General features: G+C 56.1%; 1 protein-coding gene across 1 annotated transcript; it reads left to right on the top strand.

The window, feature by feature from the left end:
• The first annotated feature begins 29 nt into the window (after window positions 1-29).
• NMT1 (N-myristoyltransferase 1) lies at window positions 30-16887 on the top strand. Its single transcript, XM_068212371.1, has 12 exons — window positions 30-319; window positions 6145-6259; window positions 7495-7639; window positions 9758-9876; window positions 10377-10468; window positions 11059-11175; window positions 11885-12055; window positions 12389-12497; window positions 13500-13670; window positions 13900-14067; window positions 14764-14901; window positions 16608-16887. The coding sequence occupies exons 1-12, from the start codon at window positions 117-119 to the stop codon at window positions 16626-16628; spliced, it is 1569 nt and encodes a 522-aa protein (XP_068068472.1). The 5' UTR covers window positions 30-116; the 3' UTR covers window positions 16629-16887.
• Window positions 16888-17611: the final 724 nt, after the last annotated feature.

Genomic DNA, 17611 nt, shown 5'->3' with positions numbered 1-17611 from the left:
GCCCTCCCGCAACCGGTGCCCCGCCCCTGGACAACCCCCAGAGACCGACGGGAATTGTAGTCCCAGCCCCGGCGCAGCCCGGCCTGCGCAAGCCCACGCAGACCACTACTCCCGGCATGCCTCGCGGCCCGCCGGCCAATCGCGGCGCGCTTTGTTGCGGGGGTGCGGCACGCGCGGAGGCCCCGTTCAAGATGGCGGACGACAGTGAGACAGCAGTGAGGCGGCCACCGGCGAGGCCTTCGCGGCCGGCGGCGGAGGAGAACGACCACGAGCATTGCAGCGACTGCGAGAACGAGGCAGAGCATGGCTCTAACCGGGGGTGAGCGGCAGGCGGGACCGCGTGCCACGGCGGCGGCCGGGCCCATTGAGGCGAGGAACGGCCGGGAAGTGAGAGGCGCCCCGCCCCCTGGGTGCGCTGATTGGCCGCTGGGCAGCATCCCGGGCAGCGATTGGTCGAGGCGCCGGTCAGTCAGGCGGGGGGGGCGGTGCCGCTGGGCCCATTCACGCCCGCTGCGGGCGCGTGTCCGAAGCTCAGCAGGGTCGGGCGCGGCCGCGGCGTGGATGGGTGACGGCCGCGGTGCCTGCGGGGCGGCCGGGATGGGGCCGCGAGTGCCTTTTTCGGGCAGAAATAAGCCCACTTGGCAGCTCTTCCCGGCCTTGCGTTAGGGTGTGTCTCCCCACGTTCCCTCTGCCCTCCCGCAGACGCCTCAGCCCACTCGTGGCATCTCCGTCCCCGCGGTGACACCCAGGGTGGTGGCACGGTTGCATGCGTGGTCCTGCTTTCCGGAGCATGTGGCATCCCCGTGCCCTGGAGTAATCCCGGCTTTCTGCCCACTCATCCCGTCGTTATCCTAAGCGCAGCCCAGGGTTTTGCGAAGCTCTGCCTTCATTGTCTCGTGGTTGGAGGAGCGCAGCCTCCAGGGGTATGGAATGGTGGAATAACAACAACAAGGCAGGCAGCGAGGCAGGTCCTTATCTCAGCGGGGAAGAGCTGGAATGCTTAACGTAGCACCCTCATTACTCACTGCCTTAATTAATACGGTGCAGAGCTGCCGCACCGTGCCTGGGATTTGCGGGAGAGGCTCGGTCCTCGTTCCTGCTGGCAGCGGGAGCATGGGCGTGTGGCTCTCCAGAGCTTTCCGCCGGTTTTGCGCTTTGTTTTTCCTGCACCTGAGCCTCCCTGGGCTCCTCCTCTCCTGGTGCTGCTTCCCCAGCCCTGCAGAGCAGAGACCACGGGCTTGGAGAGCCCTTCTCCCTCCACCAGCAGCTTTCCACTGGCAATCCCGCCTGCCCAGGAACCAAAGCGAATAAAAGGTCACACAAGAAATATCACAGAGGCTTTTTTTATGACAGCACAGCTGCCCATTTATATTTCATTTGCCTCCCGGGTGTGGCACCGTGTCTCAGTTTAATCGGTTTAGCCGAGCTTGGGGAGATTTTTATTTTCTTTCCCTCTGACATGATTAGGTTTGTGGAAGGCAGAGCCGAGCAGAGGAGACGCGGTGCTCAATCACCGCTGCTCCCCAGCCCAGCGGTTCCTCCCACCCTTTGCCAGGAAAAGGTGTGTTCTGGAGGCCTCCTGGGGTCCTGGGCATCACTCTGGCCACCTCGAGGAGCTGGAATAGCGCAAGCAGCCTGGGGAATATCCAGTAGGAAATAGTTTGGATAGCATGGGAAATAACAGCAGAAGGGTGGCTGGTGGGCACAGCCATAAGGAGCATGAGGCAGGGAGGCTTTGGAGCTCTCTGGCAAACCCCCAAAAACCACCAGGGAGAGACCAAGTGGTGGGAAGGAGGATGGGTTTCTCACTGGATGCACAGCCATTAATTCTGTTGATTCCATACCATCCATCCCATTACTGTGGGGTGTGGGAGTGTTTCCGGTCACGCCAGTGACACTGTCCCCAAAAACAGGGCAAGGGAAGGGCATTGAGCTGCCAGGGTTTGTAGAGCCACACTCAGAGCCCTGCCTGTGCCACTTGGTGCTGGGAGTCACTGGATCTTGGCGCTGAGGTTTAAAACATAAAAGTATTCCTTAGTGAAAGCAATACTTCCTTTCCTTTTAAGGACAGGAAAGAGGAATTGAGTTTCCTCAGCCTCAGTCCTGTGTCAGCACGGGGAAGTGACTGCACTGCTCTCTGCTCTGGCTATCCAAGCTGATTTTCCAAAAAAAAATAATCCCACTTTGTTATTTTTCATATTTCCTTTTGTGTGGAGGGAGCTTCTGCTGAGTCCCTGGTGGCTGTGCAGGATTTTTATTCCCTGGCTCTGGAAAGGCAGGAACATTGCATGGGCTCGGCCTGGTGGGGTTTGTCACCTCACAGGCAGCGAGAGCAGTGGTGACAGCAAGGATGGGAGTGCCCCAGTCCCCTGAAACAGTTCTGTTGTTGTCAGAACCACCTGGGGAAGCTGCTCCAGGCAGGAAGAGTTTGGGAGTGCCCTGTGGCACAGCTGGGTCGTTGCTGGATGGGCTGTGAGGGGGCAGAGGGGCTTTTCCAGAGGGGCAGCTGTGGGTTTGGCAATGCCTGCCATGAGAAGGGGTTCCTGGGACAGGCACTGAGCTCCAGCCCGTGGGATGCAGTTGTAGGTGTAGGGAGCACACTGGTGGCACGCTGAGCTCTGCCATCTGGAGATCCTCCCTTCCTCCCTGCCACAGCCCCTAACGAGATTACAGAGATTACAGCCTAAGCACCATGCCTGATTAGCCCCTGGGATGGCAGAAGGATTTTCCAGCACCTAAATACGGAGCAGGGATCTACTCCTTCTCATCTGACACTTTCAGCTCCCTCCAGGCTGAGGGAGCTGCCCACAGCTGGAGTTGTTCCCCTTGTGCTTCCTCCCTCAGGTTTGGGAACACCCATGGATCCAGGGATAGATAAGTGGGTGCTGAGCATCAGTTTGTCTCTGCATGAGGATGGTGTTTTCCAGCCTCTACAGGGGCTGAGCTGGTGGAGCAGAGCCAGTCTGAGCAGGTCTCACCCTGAACAAGTCTGGTTGCTGTCTTTAAGTGCTTCCAAAAATTCATTTTCAAGATCACTCAGGTTACAGGGGCTGTGTTTTGGGCAGTGGTTGGGGCTGGAGCCTTTGCCTTCAACTCCTCCAAAGAGGCACCTGGAAATGGGGAAGGAGGGATTGGAGTGCTGAGTGACGGCATGGTGGTGGGGATGCCTTTCTCAGGAGAAGGGAAAAGTGTTTTCCTTAGCCAGAAAAGAGACCATGGTGATCTCACAGGGAACTGGGAGATGTTTGCACAGTCCAGCTACTTCATCTCTCAGTGCACCTCAGAGTGCAAAGGGATATGGGAGGGAAAAAGCCTTAAGTGCAGCTGGGAAGGCTGTGGGCTGTTGGGTGTGAGCTGGGCTGGCAGCTCACCCTTCCTGGGGATGAAACTGCTCCAGCCCTCTTGGCTTCGTGGGTCAGGCCAGCAGCAGTAGCTGAGATTTTGGATGGTGGTGGCTTGTCCCAGGATGCTGGTGGGGCATTGGCATTAATTTGGGGAGTATCTGGGGGTACAGTTACCCTGGGGAAAGAAGATATTTGCTTTCCTAAATAGATTTAAAATAGAAAATACCTGTAATTGTTGCTTCTCTGTGTGTAGTGAGTGGGACCTTCCAGTTTTCCAGCATTTTCCTACATGCTGGTGACTCCTCTGCCAGGTTGGTTTTCATCTCCTGCCTGGAGCAGGGCCCTTCCCCAGGCCATGCCACCTGGAATGCAAAACCTCATCCCACCTTCTGCCACTCTGATTTCTTCCAGGTCACGACAGCTTTGTTCATAAATCAGGGAGGAATTTTCTCAGTGCTTTCACCTGCGAGCCCGGCGTGGTTGGGCTGAGCTCATTAGCACCAAGCTGGGAGTTGGCAGCTCTGATTTATGAAGCAAAGCAATGCTGACAGAGTATGAGGGGAGCATTTTGTCTGTCACACCTGACACCTGCAGCATCCCAATGTGCAGGTGAGCTGGGAACACGTGTCCCTCCCCTTTGGAAGGGCCAACTTCCAGTGTCAGCCCTTGGGGTGTGCTCAAGAATTCTCCAGGTGCTGTCAGTTTGTGCTGTTAAAATTGATAGGAAACGGTTTGGATGTGTTTATTGCAGCTCCAAGGTGGCTTTGCTCATCCCAGGACTCCAGTGTGGCCAGGATTTGCCTGTGCTTCTCCCCAGAGAGTTAAAACAGCCATCACACATTTGTCACTAAAATCAATAGTGGTGTCAGCAGCGCTGTGCTGGCATTGCTGCTGCTGTCATGTCCAAGCAGCATCTCCCAGGTGGAGGCAGAGCCCTTTCCTGGCTGTGGGAGGGAAGGTGAGACTCCCCCCAGGGATGGTGCAGCACCACCAGGGGATGCTGGTCCTTGGAGCTGCTGGTCCTTGCAGAGCTGTGGCTTTGCTCCTCCTCCTCTCCATGTTCTTCTGGAGAAGAGAGGGGCTTCTCTTCACCCCCTTTTGTGGAGCGCCTTGCCCTGAGCCACTGCTGGTTCCCCTGCCAGGAATGCTTCCCATTTCCTGGTGTTGCACACAGGCTCTGCTGGTAGGTGGGGATCCTTTTCCCCAGCATGTGCTGCCTGCAGAGTCTCTGCTGCTGTTCAGGTTTTGTCCAGAGGAAAAGCTTCTCCAGCCCAGCAGCTCCATGTGCTGCAAAGCATCCTCTGCTCCCCAGGGCAATGCAGCCCATCACGTTGGCTTTCTGTTCTACATCCACAGGCATCTCCCAGCTTCATCCCTCCATCCACTTTTCCCTAGTTTCATAACCTCCTTGCTGCTCAGCCCAGGAATTTCATAGAGTGGTTGAGTAGGAAGGAACCTTGAAGATCATCCAGCTCCACCCCCCTGCCTTGGGCAGGGACACCTTCCACCTTTCAAGCTCTGTTTTCCTCCCAGCTCCTTGTTCTGGCCTTGCTGAAATAAATAGTTGGATGCTGCTCCAACATATTTTCCAACACATTTCTTCTTTTTTTCCTGCTCCACCCTCTTCACCACTATCTTGTGTTTGGTAAAGACATTAAACTGCTCCAGAAGGGAGCATTGCTTTTGTGGGGGGATTCCAGGCTGATGTCCCTGGGCAGGTCAGATCTGTGGGGTTGTCCCTGCTGTGAGAGTTGTTTTGGGGTGCAAGGAGGGGGACACCTATGCTGTAGAGTACAAATGCACTGGGACAGGACAGAGCTGAGCCATGTGCTGGCAGCTGGCAGAGCTCTCCTGGCCCTGTGTCCCTCCCTTTTCCCTCTCATCCCTCTGCTCAGCCCTGCTCCAGCCTCTGAGGACTGGGTTTCCCCCTGAACCCTGCCTGTCTCAGAGGCTGTCGCCAGCTCCCAGCTGCCCCATAACCTTGACTGTCCTGAGTCAGGTCATCCCATGCAGGATCACGAGATCATCATCATGAGCTGCCTCTGCCATGCTGGGAGCAGGCCCCTCTCGTGTGTTTTGGCGTCAGGATGCTGCTGGAGCAAAGCCAGGCTCAGTGAGGGGTTTCACACCAGCAGCTCTTTGGGGATGATCGTGATCTGGATGTCCAGGGCTGCCCTGCAGCTGTGGAAGGAGGAGCTGTGCCCTGGTGTAGGCACTTCCCACCCTGCGCTCCCAGAGATTTGCTCCTCACTCTCAATTTTCCAGCTCCAGCAGAACAATATAGTAATTTTTTAGTAAGCAGCCTTATCTCCCTAGAGCATCACCTCTGCAGGTGAGGTGACACTTGGCACAGTGTCCTTGGCCAGTGACCTCTCTGTGGTGCCTGAACCTGCTGTGGGGCCTTATCCCTGGGGCTGGACCCTTTTTCTTCTTCCACATCTGTCCTTGGGCTTGGAGGAGGAAAACGCCGAAGCTGAGCATCCCACCACTCCACAGGATGGATTTGGGCACGGGTGGCAGAGCAGGGATGTGGTCACCTGCAGCACAGGGCACAGTCCCCACTGCCCAGCACACCTGTGGGGTGGGAGGTGTTAGTGCTGGTCACTTTTTGGGAGCTCCCAGGGAGTTCTGTGCCCTGGGGTGGGCGCTTGGCTGCACCCTCTGTGCACAGAGTATTCCCCTTCCTGGAGACTTGGACTCAGCAGGAGCCTGCATTTTCCTTAGAGTGCCCCAGAAACCAAACAAATGTTCTCCAAAAAGAAAACCCCAAGGCTCCAGTGATGTTTCTTTTGTTCCCCAGGGGCTTGAGTCCAGCAAATGACAGCGGAGCCAAAAAGAAGAAAAAGAAACCCAAACGGAAGAAAGAGAAAGGAGGAGGAGACCAGCCTGAGCAGGCTCAGGACCAGCCAGTGAAGGTGACCAACTCCTTCCCGGAATCCTGCCCCCCCCACAACAGCCAGCCCCATCCCAAACCCCTCCACTGTTACTTAGGCCAAAGAAAGAGTTCCCAGCTCTGGTTTTAGGCACTTGGTTGCTCAAAAACCTCCAGCTTTAGAGTGAGTTCCCAGCCTGGCTCCGTGTGTGGGAGTTCCTGTTGGTGCAGAAGGTGTTTGCAGAGCAGGCCATGGATAATGCAGTCCTTGGCTGGATATCCCAGCCCGTTCCAGGGTCAGACTAGCACCTCCAGGTTCCTCTTCCCAGACACCAGCTGCCTGTCACAGGCAGGAGCTGCCACCTGCCAGCTCCGAGTCCTGCCTGCAGCAGCACGGGGGTGACATCTGGTGGTGTTGATTTTTTGCTCGATGATCACAAGAGCAGCAGCTGGGGAGAGCAGGGTCTATCTTATCCCTCTGGGCTTTGCCTGATCCTGTCCAGCAGCCAGTGATTCAGGAAGCAGCATGGGACACACAGGGTTTGACCCTCCTGGCCCTCTTGTCCCCTCTGGTGCTGTGGCAGAGGACACACTTCAGCAGAGGCTGTTTTCTGTCTGATGCCCAGCTTCTGTCCAAATATTTTGAGTATTTTGTCCATCTGATGCTGCAGAGCTTTAAATTGGGGCTTTGTGTTTTTCAAACTAAATTCCTCGGGGATCAGAGAGGAGCTGGGGTTGGGAATTCAGTGCAGAGCCATCCACCCTGAGGAAGAGGAGGATGAAAGTGTCTTTCATCTTGACTCAACTTCTCTGCCTTGTCCCACTCCCTGGTGTCCAGGGACTCCTCTGGAAGCTGCAATTTGTGGATACAGATCCAGCTTAGAGGGAGGAGGCTGAATAGTGAGAGAAAAGCCACTGAAAGAATCTTGAGTGCTGGGTGTGGGTTGATCCATCTGTCTCTGCAAGATGTCAAGTGGGGAGGTTTGCTCCTGGGGCTCACAGCATTCACTTAACTGAAGCTTAGAACATTTTCAGAAAATTCTTCCATCCCCTTTGTCCTAGGAGTGCCTAGAAACCAGATCTAGGTGAGGCTGGTGAAAGGGTTCACGCATCCTGTCAAGGATTGAGGATGGGAAGGGAGGTTCCTGCCTGCTCTCCCTTTCCTCGCAGCACCCCATGACAGGATCAGCTCCAGATTCCCCTGGTGAGGAGCCCACATACAGGCCTGGTGGCTCAGCTTACTCATTTTGTCTTTCCACCCTCCTTCTGTGCCCTCAGGTGAACTCTTTACCCGCTGAGAGGATCCAGGAGATTCAGAAAGCCATTGAGCTCTTCTCTGTAGGTCAAGGCCCTGCCAAAACCATGGAGGAAGCCAGCAAGAGGAGCTACCAGTTCTGGGACACGCAGCCAGTGCCCAAGCTAGGTACGTGTAGCCCCTTGATGACCTCTGGGCACTGGGGGGAGGCCTTATGGTCCCCAGGCTGCTCCAGGAAGCCCTCAGAGAAACCTGGAGATGCTGATCTGTGGCCCCCAAGTGAGTCCCTGCCTGGCCTGGGCTTCAAAGGCACTAAATCCACTCTCCACCATTCAGCAACGTGGGCTAGGTGGATGGGGAGGGTCTGAAGAGCTGTGCAAGCACTTCAAGGGGTACAGAGGGACAAGGAACCCCTTGAGACATCTGACCCGATGCCTCCTGCATTTGTGCATCCCTCAGTCCCCGTCCTTAGCCCTGGAGTTGGCTCTCCCCAGCCCTCTGTACCCAAGTTTCGTGTGTGGTGTTGCCACATCCTGAGCTGGACTCTGAGCTGTCCAGCTCTCCCCTTCCTGGAGGCTGGAGCTCCCCAGACAGGGATCCTGGGTGGGGAAGGTAACTCAGGGTGAGTTGGGTGCTGGGCGCAGCTCTGGGAAGGAGGTCCAGTGCTGAGCTGCCACATCCTTGTTCTGCTGGGCTCACATTCCTCTCTGGCACAGGCAGGAGAGGGGGAGCACAAGCATCAAAGCTCCACCCCAAGCTGCCATGAGCATCTAAGGATGGGGACCCCCATCTTTTGGTCCCTTCTTCCCCCTGTGAACATCCCAGTGGTGCTTCCCAGCTCTGGGCCTTGCTCCAGCCCTTCCTCTTGCTCCTGACAGCCTGTGGCAGCGATCTGCCACTGACACCATGGCAGCAGCTCTCAGAGCAGATGTGCCAGGAGAGCTGTCTGTCTGGAAGGCACTCATTCCCAGGCTGATCGGGGTGCCTGGGATAACTTTATTTTAGTCTCTCCTCATCTGCATCCCCTAGAGCTCAGGGGAACTCGAGAGTGAGTCCAGTCCCACAGTTCTCTAGATCTGTCCAAAACTTGTCATGGCTTCAGATTTGCTGCTCTTCAGTATTTCCCTTCATGGGTTTGTGTCCCTTTTGCTGCAGATGCAGTCTTTGATTCCCATTCCATGTTGTCCACACCACTATGAGGCCTTTTTGGGTCTCAAAAGCTTTCCTGGGAGCACCAATCTCAGCTTTAAGTTGGGAAAATCACAGTGAGATGGCACATGGTTATGTGAGACAGCAGAGTCTTACATTTACCCTTTTTTCCAAGGATACTGGACATGGGAAACATCATTTCTGCTTGGGAAAACCCTGGGGAAAGGGTGGAAGGTGTCTCCTGGGGAGTGGGAGGCACAAAGCAGCTCGTTCCTCCCTGGTGGCTGTGCCCTGGCTGTGCCTGGCTGCTGGGCACTCACCATGTCCCAGTGCTCCTCGTGGTCCTGGCGTGCTCTGGCACATGGCATTGTGGGCATGGGGCTATTTCGGGCTGGATAACAGAAGTGCTGTGGGATTTTTGGGGCCAGATCTCAAAACAGTTCAGCACCTGCTCAAAACAGAGAGGGCAGCCAGGGGTGAGCATTTCTGGAAGCTGCCTGGGGTGGGTGTGATGGGAGAAGTTCTTGCTCCAGGCTTTCATCACCTCCCCATTGCTTGGAAACCTTTTCAATGCCTTTTTAAGGGAATTCCTAATTAGCACAACTCGCTTTTCTTGGCAGCACTGAAGTGATGCTGCTGGACTGACATCCCCGAGACAGCCAGAGCTGGAGCCGACACCCCCTGGCTGAATCAGGGCCTTTAGGAGTCAGTGGTTTTGCAACAAAAGTTGTGTTGTTCACTGCAGCTCTTCTTTAGGCACAGTGGGCAGGAAACCCTGACTCTTGCCAAGTGGCAGTGGCCAGAGCTGGCAGGAGATCACTGTCCCATGGAGGGGCTCACGGGAAAGTGCTGGCCCAGGCTGGGATTTTGGGGATGGGGAAGGATCAGGCATCACGTGTGGAGCTGGAGGATGCAGCTGTGGCTGAGTTTGGTCACCCGATGGGCTCCACCCTTGCCCTGGAAGTTTTGATTCCTTGCCCATTGTCACATCCCAAACTGAGTGGGTGAAGTGACAATCCCTGTCTGCCACTGCAGGAGTGGGAGACGTGAGGCACGTTGGACACCAGATTGAGGTGGTGTGGAGGCTTGGCCTCACACAGCAGAGAACTTCTTCATGCTCCCTGCTCTGTCTTACAGGAGAAGTGGTGAACACCCACGGTCCGGTGGAGCCGGACAAGGACAATATCCGCCAGGAGCCCTACACCCTGCCCCAGGGCTTCACCTGGGACGCCCTGGACCTGGGGGATAGAGGTGTGGTGAGTACAGGCAGCTCAGCACACTCGTGTTGGAGTGTCTTGTTGGCAGTTCAATGCTTGGGCTGTTGGAGGTGCTTTTGGGGATGAAAACGTGTCCCTCACCACAGCAGGTGACTGTGGCTCTGTCACACCTTGGCCTTGGATGGGCCTGACTCCCCCCACTGCTGTTCCTTTGATCCATCCCACATCGGGCAGCTTGGCCTGGTTTTTTTCAAGGGCATGTTAGGATGCCTGAAGCCTGGAGTTCTCCTGTGGGAACCTCCTTTAGAGCATGACCCACCTCCCTGGGAGATGGCACAGGGCTTCCCTGTGTCCTGCTGCTCCCCCTGCTCTGTGTGGCACTGGTCAGGACCCCGGAGCAGGGGCATGTGCCAGGAGCAGGGGGGTGGCTGCACATGGTGCCCCAGTGCTGTGGCCACACATTGAGTGCTCAGGGTCCTGACTGGGGGCAGTGGATGGCTGAGTAACCTCCTTAACCTACATGCTCTGTGCTGCTGCAGCTGAAGGAGCTCTACACGCTGCTCAACGAGAACTACGTGGAGGACGATGACAACATGTTCCGGTTCGATTACTCGCCCGAGTTCCTGCTGTGGTGAGTGGCACCAGGAGTGCAGAGCAGGGGGTGTGGGAGGCTGACAAGCCTGATCCCGGTGACAGGGCTGCAGCTGCTTTTGCTTATCCCATCTCTCTTCTTCCTGGATTGTCCCTTCCCCATCTGTCACTGTGTACGGTGTCCCAGGGACACGGTGAGAAGGGCTGTCACCCAGCCCTGCCTGCCTCTGGCTCCTTTGAGATAGGGGAGCTTAAAAGTGGACTTTTCTCCTCTTTGGTTTGATCCGTCAAGTGTTTGTGAAAATCTCAGTAGCTGAGGGACTCCTCAGTGCCCTGGAGCTGTGGGATGAAGGCAGCTGCCAGCAATGACTCTTGGAGTCCTGTTGCAGCAGAGCTGCTGTTTCCTCAGGGTGTTCCTGAATTGAGGAACAGAGATTTCCTCCTAGTCAGGACTGGCCGTGGGGTGCAGGAATTGCCCTGGATCCCAACAGTCCCTGTCACATCACTGTCACTCTCATCCTCTTGCTGGCCAGCAGGACTCAGGGTGTCCCAGGACAGGGTGGGAGGCAGGAGCAGGTACACCAGGGACCTTGGGTGGGAGGTGACTGCTGAGGTGTGTCCCCTCCCCAGGGCACTGCGTCCTCCAGGCTGGCTGCCCCAGTGGCACTGTGGGGTCCGAGTGGTCTCCAGCAAGAAGCTGGTGGGATTTATCAGTGCAATTCCAGCCACCATCCACATCTATGACACGTGAGTGCTGCTGCATTTCTCATCCTGCCCCTTGGTGACACCTGGGGCTTTGAGAGTGCTCAGGGAGTCTGGCTCCATTGTCTTCCCCAGCACTCAGCCAGACCTGCACCTTTCAGCTTTGGAGATGTTTTGCTGCTTGGCGGGGAGGGTGGGGGATATTTAAGGGTTGGCAGGGAGGTTCTGGGCAGGGACATCTTGTAGTGATCACTTTGAAGGCTGTTTTCCTCAACAAAGTGGGTTAACTTAAAAAGTTACGGGCTTACAGAAATCATCCAGGGCTAGATGGAGATGTAGAATCATAGAATATCCTGAGCTAGAGGGGATCTCTCTCCAAGGATCATCCAGTCCAGATCCTAGCCCTGCACAGAGCAGCCATGTGCCTGAGAGCATTGTCCAAACTCTCCTGGAGCTCTGGCAGCATTAGGGCTGGGACCATTCCCTGGGCAGTACCCAGCCACCCTCTGGGGCAAGAACCTTTCCCTAATATGCAACCTGACCCTCCCCTGACACAGATTCGGACCATTTTCCTTGGGAATCCCTGGGTAACAGCTTAAGGGAGGGTTCTCCAAAACCAGCCCCTGCCCCTTCCCTGAGGCGTTGACTCCTCATTCCCTTGAAGGGGCTTGGAGGTAGATTGCCCAGGGCGTTGGTCTGATCCTCCCAGGTCAGGACAGTCAAGCCTCATGCTCTGCATTGTTTCTTCCCCAAGAGAGAAGAAGATGGTGGAGATAAACTTCCTGTGTGTCCACAAAAAGCTGCGCTCCAAACGGGTGGCTCCGGTTCTGATCCGTGAGATCACGCGGAGGGTGCATCTAGAGGGAATCTTCCAGGCTGTTTACACTGCGGGAGTGGTGCTGCCAAAGCCTGTGGGGACTTGCAGGTGAGTGTCTGTGGCTCTCCCAAGATTTCTGTCTGCAGACCTTCCCTTCCCGTGGTCCCCTCTGTGGCCAGTAGCGTGGCCAGTGTGGGATTCCGTGGGACAGGGGAGAGTGATCCCAGTCCAGGTTTCTCCTCCCACGCTGTCCTTCCAGGATTAAGTGCAGTGGCTTTGCTAGAGCTGCTCATGTAACACAGGAGAGGAGGCTTTGGCAGCACAAGCACTTCAGAACCGTGTTTCTCTCTGTGGGGAGCTGCTGGCCTGATGTTCTCACTTGCCCCTGCAGCCACCCCGCTGCCCCAGAACGAGTCTCCCACTGCCAGTGTGTCTCCACAGGTATTGGCACCGCTCCCTGAATCCTCGGAAACTCATCGAGGTCAAATTTTCCCACCTGAGCAGGAACATGACTATGCAACGTACCACGAAGCTTTACCGGCTGCCCGAGGTGGGTGCCAGCCGGGAGCAGAGCTCAGGGGTTGCTCCTTGCTGGGCAAGGGGAGAGACACAAACGAGGTCGAGGTCAAGTCCTCTGCCTGGAGACCCAGGGTTTGATCCGTGTAGTAAATGACTCTGTCAAGCAATTGTGCTTTATTTAATCTTTATGTATTTTTGCCTGGTTACCTGCATTTTAAGGGCAAATTCTTGCAGTTAGAGGACCCTGTGAGCTTTTGTTTGCTGGTGAGTCATAGCCTGTCGTCCTGGTAAAACGAGCAGGCAGATGTGACAGGCTTCATCTGTCCAAACACAGCCTCGGTGTGACCTTGGATCGAGTTAGTCCCTCATTCTTCAGTCACACTGATCAGTTCTGGCACTGCAGTTGTCCTGCTGGGGAAGTTCCCCAGCTGGAGATGGAAGAGAAAGAAGTAAACTGCATTCAAATTGCCATCACCTTCCCCAGCCTTGTTGGCTCCTTTCAGCCAGAGCTGCCCTTTTGGGGTGGAAAGTGCTGCTTTCATGCTGGGCAGCTCCCAGCTCCTGCCTCCCACAGCCACACAGACAGCAGTTGCTGGGCTGGAGCTACTGGTTTTTGCACAGAAACTCAGCCCCAGAGCAGATCTGGGCTTGCTGAGCCATCCCAACCCTAAATTAGTAATTGAGGCCAACTGGGAATAACATCTTGTGGAGCCTGGGACATGTCTCCCAGCCTGTGCCTGCTGTGAGTGGGAGCAGGAGCCTGGAGGGAAGCAGAGTTTGTGTTGTTAGTGGGTAGGAGCACTTCCAGTGGGACCTGACCTGGCACTTGGGGATTTGGGACATGCTGTGCTCTGTGTGATCTTTGCCATCGGTGTCACGGCCGATCACATCCATCCTTTGCTGGGCATGCAGGGCTGGGGGCTGAAAATGGGCTGATCTAAGCAGAGAGTGTTTCTCTGCTGCTCATTGGAGAGCCCTTGGGTGATGAAAACCACTGTGCAAGCAACGAAACAACTTGTCCCACTTTCTGCAGACTCCCAAGACTCCCGGCTTGCGGCCCATGGAGCACAAGGACATCCCTGCTGTGCACAAGCTCTTGACTGAGTACCTGAAGCAGTTCCACCTGACACCCGTGATGAGCAGAGAGGAGGTGGAGCACTGGTTCGTACCTCAGGAGAACATCATCGACACCTTCGTGGTGGAGGTGAGGGGCAGGAGCAGGATGGGAGGGGTGTTGTCCTGGGCTTTTGCCTCTCCTGGAGCTGTGGGAGTGATCAGGGAGAAGCTCCATGCCCCTCCAGGATGGGAATGTGCTGGAGGAGGGTGCCTCCATCCTGGGCCCTGAGTCTCCCTGCAGCCATCACTCCAACTGGGAGAGCCCCTCTAAGGCTCTGGCCAGGCTGACATGTCCTGATGTCACTTCTGCCTTCCAGAGTGCCCCGGGAGAGGTGACAGACTTCCTGAGCTTTTACACCCTGCCCTCCACCATCATGAACCACCCGACTCACAAGAGCCTGAAAGCTGCTTATTCCTTCTACAACGTTCACACCAAGACGCCTCTCATCGACCTCATGAGTGACGCGCTCATCCTCGCCAAGTCGGTGAGTGCTGGACAAAGCCCTTTTCTGACCCAGAGATGGGGCAACTGAGAGGTGTTTTAAAAGCTTTTATTCCATTTTCAGTCTCATGTGAAGGGTGAGATGTTATAATTCACTCCATCACAATCAGAAGCCAACCATTTCCTAATTACAGTACACTGTAAGTGTTCCTTGGCCTATCAGCTTTTGCCACCCCATGCTGTAAATGCCCTAAAGCCAATCATCTGAAATTACCCCTCGTGGGTTCTACTGTGTGAGCCTTCTGTCAGGCTTTGAGAATTGTCTATAAATCCATTTCGCACAGGTGAGGGATGCAGGGATGGGCTGGCACTGTGGGACACTGGGCAGCTCACAGGAACTCGCCAGGAAACTCACTGGGCAGCTCACTGCAGGTTGGCAACCCTTGGGTTTGTGGGAAGGCACTTGTTCCCAGGAACTATAGAAATCCAAATCTAAAAGGATCTGCCACCCAGGAGAGGGATGCTGGGGTACTTTGAACCTTCCAGCTTGTGGTGGTTACTCATGTCCTACAGCAAACAGTCCTGTAGTAGTTGGATTGAGGATGAGGACACCAAGGCTGAACTCTTGCCTTTTTCTGGGATTCAAAGCCAGGCAGGAAAGGGGGCCAGGCTGCTCACAGGTGGGAGGAACTCCCCAGCACAAAAGCAGGAACTGATGGCTTCATGTCTCCCTGTGCAGAAAGGATTTGACGTCTTCAATGCACTGGATCTCATGGAAAACAAAACCTTCCTGGAGAAGCTGAAGTTTGGGATCGGGGATGGGAACCTGCAGTATTACCTGTACAATTGGAAGTGTCCCAGCATGGCACCAGAGAAGGTCAGTGCTGTGAGGAGGGGCCTTGTCCCCACAGCCCTGGGGACAGGGGTTTGCTGTCACCCACACGTCAGCATTCCAGCCCAGCTGGTGTCCCTGCAGTGTCACACACGGTGATGGGTGAATCCCTCTGCCATCTCCCGTGCCTGCAGAGCCTGTCCCTGGGGAAAACCCCTCCACACTCGTCCTCCAAAGCTAATTTTATTCTAAGGAAGGAGGCCAAGCACAGAGGAGACAGCAGAGGGCTGCAGGGTGACAGATGTGACACCGGGGGTTGTGACAGTCACCTGTGATCCCGCATGGGACCCGGGTGTCACTGCACAGCCCTGGGTGTCGGTGTGTCCTGGTGGAGTAGGAGGAGCAGCCACCCCTCTGGAGAGAGCAGACAGGCTGGAGCAGGACCTGTGACAAAGGAGCTCTGCCACCACACGCAGAGGGCTGAGCCGTGGGATCCCAGGATGTCATTTGTCCCCAGGGCCAGCAGCCTGTCCCCCACTGGCCCGCTCCCAGAGCTCAGCTGCAGCCCCATCTGCCTGCCCTGGGCCATTCTGAGGCAGCACCTGGTCACTGCTGTCCCTCCACACCAGAGGTGTGATTCAGCACCTGTCCAGTCCACAGCCACCTTGCAGAGGGTGGTGCTTGAGAACCAGAATCTGCCCAGCAACATCACAGCTAATTAATGCCTTAACAGCTAATTAATGCCTTGATGGCAGTCACGGGGCTTTGGTTCCCTGGTGTGAAGGCAGGTCTGTCTCTGGGCACAAGCCCTGTTCCCTAAACCAGCCTCACTTGCCTGCTGAGCCTCCTAGGAAGCCCCAGGAGGTTCCCAGGAGGTGTCAGCAATTCCTTTTTTTGCTAGGAGAGCTGGGGGAGGGGACAGCCTGATGCTGGGAATGTTTCTTGTGGAGGGACTGCCTCTGGGCCCACTGGCTCAGAGTGCATGACAGGCCACCAGCACATCCTGGAGGGTCCCCAGCAGTGCCAGCTGCCTGTGGAGGGACACGTCCAGGGACCAGGCTCTTGGAAAGCAGCTTCTCCCAATCACAGAATCATGAAATGGTTTGGGTTGGAAGGGACCTTAAGAGCACCTTGTTCCACCCCTGTCACAGGCAGGGACACCTTCCACTGTCCCAGGCTGCTCCAAGCCATGTCCGACCTGGCCTTGGACACTGCCAGGGATCCAGGGGCAGCCAGAGCTGCTCTGGGCACCTGTGCCAGGGCCCCATCCTCACCAGGAGGAATTCCTTCCCAATATCCCATCTGTCCCTGCCCTCTGGCAGAGGAAGCCACTCCCCCTTGTCCTGTCACTCCAGGCCCTTGTCCAAAGTCCCTCTTGGTGGCCCTTTTGGCACTGGAAGGGGCTCTGAGGCCTCCCTGCAGCCTTTTCCAGGCTAAACAACCTCAACTTGTAGCAGAGGTGTTCCATCCCTCTCTACTCATCATGAGCTGAGAAACACCCTTGACTCATGAATCAAGGCTCTCTCATAACTTGGTGGGGCTTGTCACACCCCAAACATTGGTCACCTCCCCAGATCAGAGGTGGCCAGGGCCCGTGTGCCCATTCAGCCACAAACCCAGAGCTTGCTGCTCCCAAATACCCCAAAACCAGTGGGGAAACCGACACAGCGCCGAGCCCTCCCAGCTGCGTGCACGCATGGCTGGCAGTGGGGCAGAGGAGACCTCCTGACCCCAATTTCCATTGCTCCCAGGTTGGGTTGGTGCTGCAGTAAGGGAGCCCTTGCCAGGAGAGCGTGGAGGAGCCGGGTCTGTGGAGGTGCTGCCCTCATCCTTTCTGCCAAAGCCGGACCCACGCCGGGAGAGGGCACCGGAGCCGCCGCCCCCGCTGCTGTCAGCCGCCTCTTTGTTTGGTTTAACTGCATCCTCCTAAAGACATGATCAAGGGAATGTAACTGCTGAAACTAGATCATGATTGGCATATAATGGATTTAACGGGTGAATAATAAAAGTATATATTATATATATTTTAAATCTTTCCTGTTCCCGACTGCCATGAGTTACATTCGGCTGCTGAAGGTCGCCACTGGGCTGCTGGACTGGGACTTTTCTCTGTGGGGACATCTGAGGTTGATGCTGTGGCAACATGGTGGCTGCTGGCCAAACCCTCCTGCCTGCCCCGAGGCTGCTTCAGGCTCTCCCCTGCTTGGCTCTTTGCCCCCGGTTTGCTCCTGACTCTGTTAAACAGGGTCCCTCCCCGCAGGCTCAGAGCACGTCGAGATTCCTTTTCAAGGGCTATTTGTGCAAGTGATGCCTTGTCCCACCTCCTGCCCAGCCACGGAGACTCCAACCCTTCCTGCTGGACGCTGAACCGAGGGGCAGCAGTGCCCGAAGATCCGGGGGGGTCAGCTCCAGAGCGTGTCCAGCACACCCCGCTCTGCTCGGGGCTGCGGGCACCTGGGGATGCTCCACTGCCACTGCCACACCTCCAGCCTCTCTGCTCAGCTGCTTTTCTCTGGAAGCATGGAAATAGGGATACTCCATCGGCATCACCCCGGGGCTTCAGCCTCCCCGTGCCTCCACCACCAGCCCCCAGTGTCGCCTTGTGCTGTGGGATCCGCCGAGAGAAAGGAAATGTTTCCATGGAAAACCTTCATCCCACCGAGGAGTGCCCGGACAGCCTCCTGCCATGTCATGAACCCAGAGCTCCGAGATGCTCCTGCCCGCCCAGCCAAAGGTTTCCAAAGCTGCACACCAA

This window comes from Anomalospiza imberbis, chromosome 22, assembly GCF_031753505.1.
Source record: "Anomalospiza imberbis isolate Cuckoo-Finch-1a 21T00152 chromosome 22, ASM3175350v1, whole genome shotgun sequence".
Taxonomy (NCBI): domain Eukaryota; kingdom Metazoa; phylum Chordata; class Aves; order Passeriformes; family Viduidae; genus Anomalospiza; species Anomalospiza imberbis.
Note: the sequence above shows the minus strand (reverse complement) of the source record. Positions and strands in the feature narration are given on the sequence as shown.

What these genes read in the sequence shown, in the direction of transcription:
- NMT1 (XM_068212371.1), top strand. Translation starts at nt 117, where the DNA reads ATGCCTCGCGGCCCGCCGGCCAATCGCGGCGCGCTTTGTTGCGGGGGT. An exon ending in GAGCATGGCTCTAACCGGGG is followed by an intron (nt 320 to 6,144) that starts GTGAGCGGCAGG and finishes TTTGTTCCCCAG; the next exon opens with GGGCTTGAGTCCAGCAAATG. An exon ending in TCGACACCTTCGTGGTGGAG is followed by an intron (nt 13,671 to 13,899) that starts GTGAGGGGCAGG and finishes TCTGCCTTCCAG; the next exon opens with AGTGCCCCGGGAGAGGTGAC.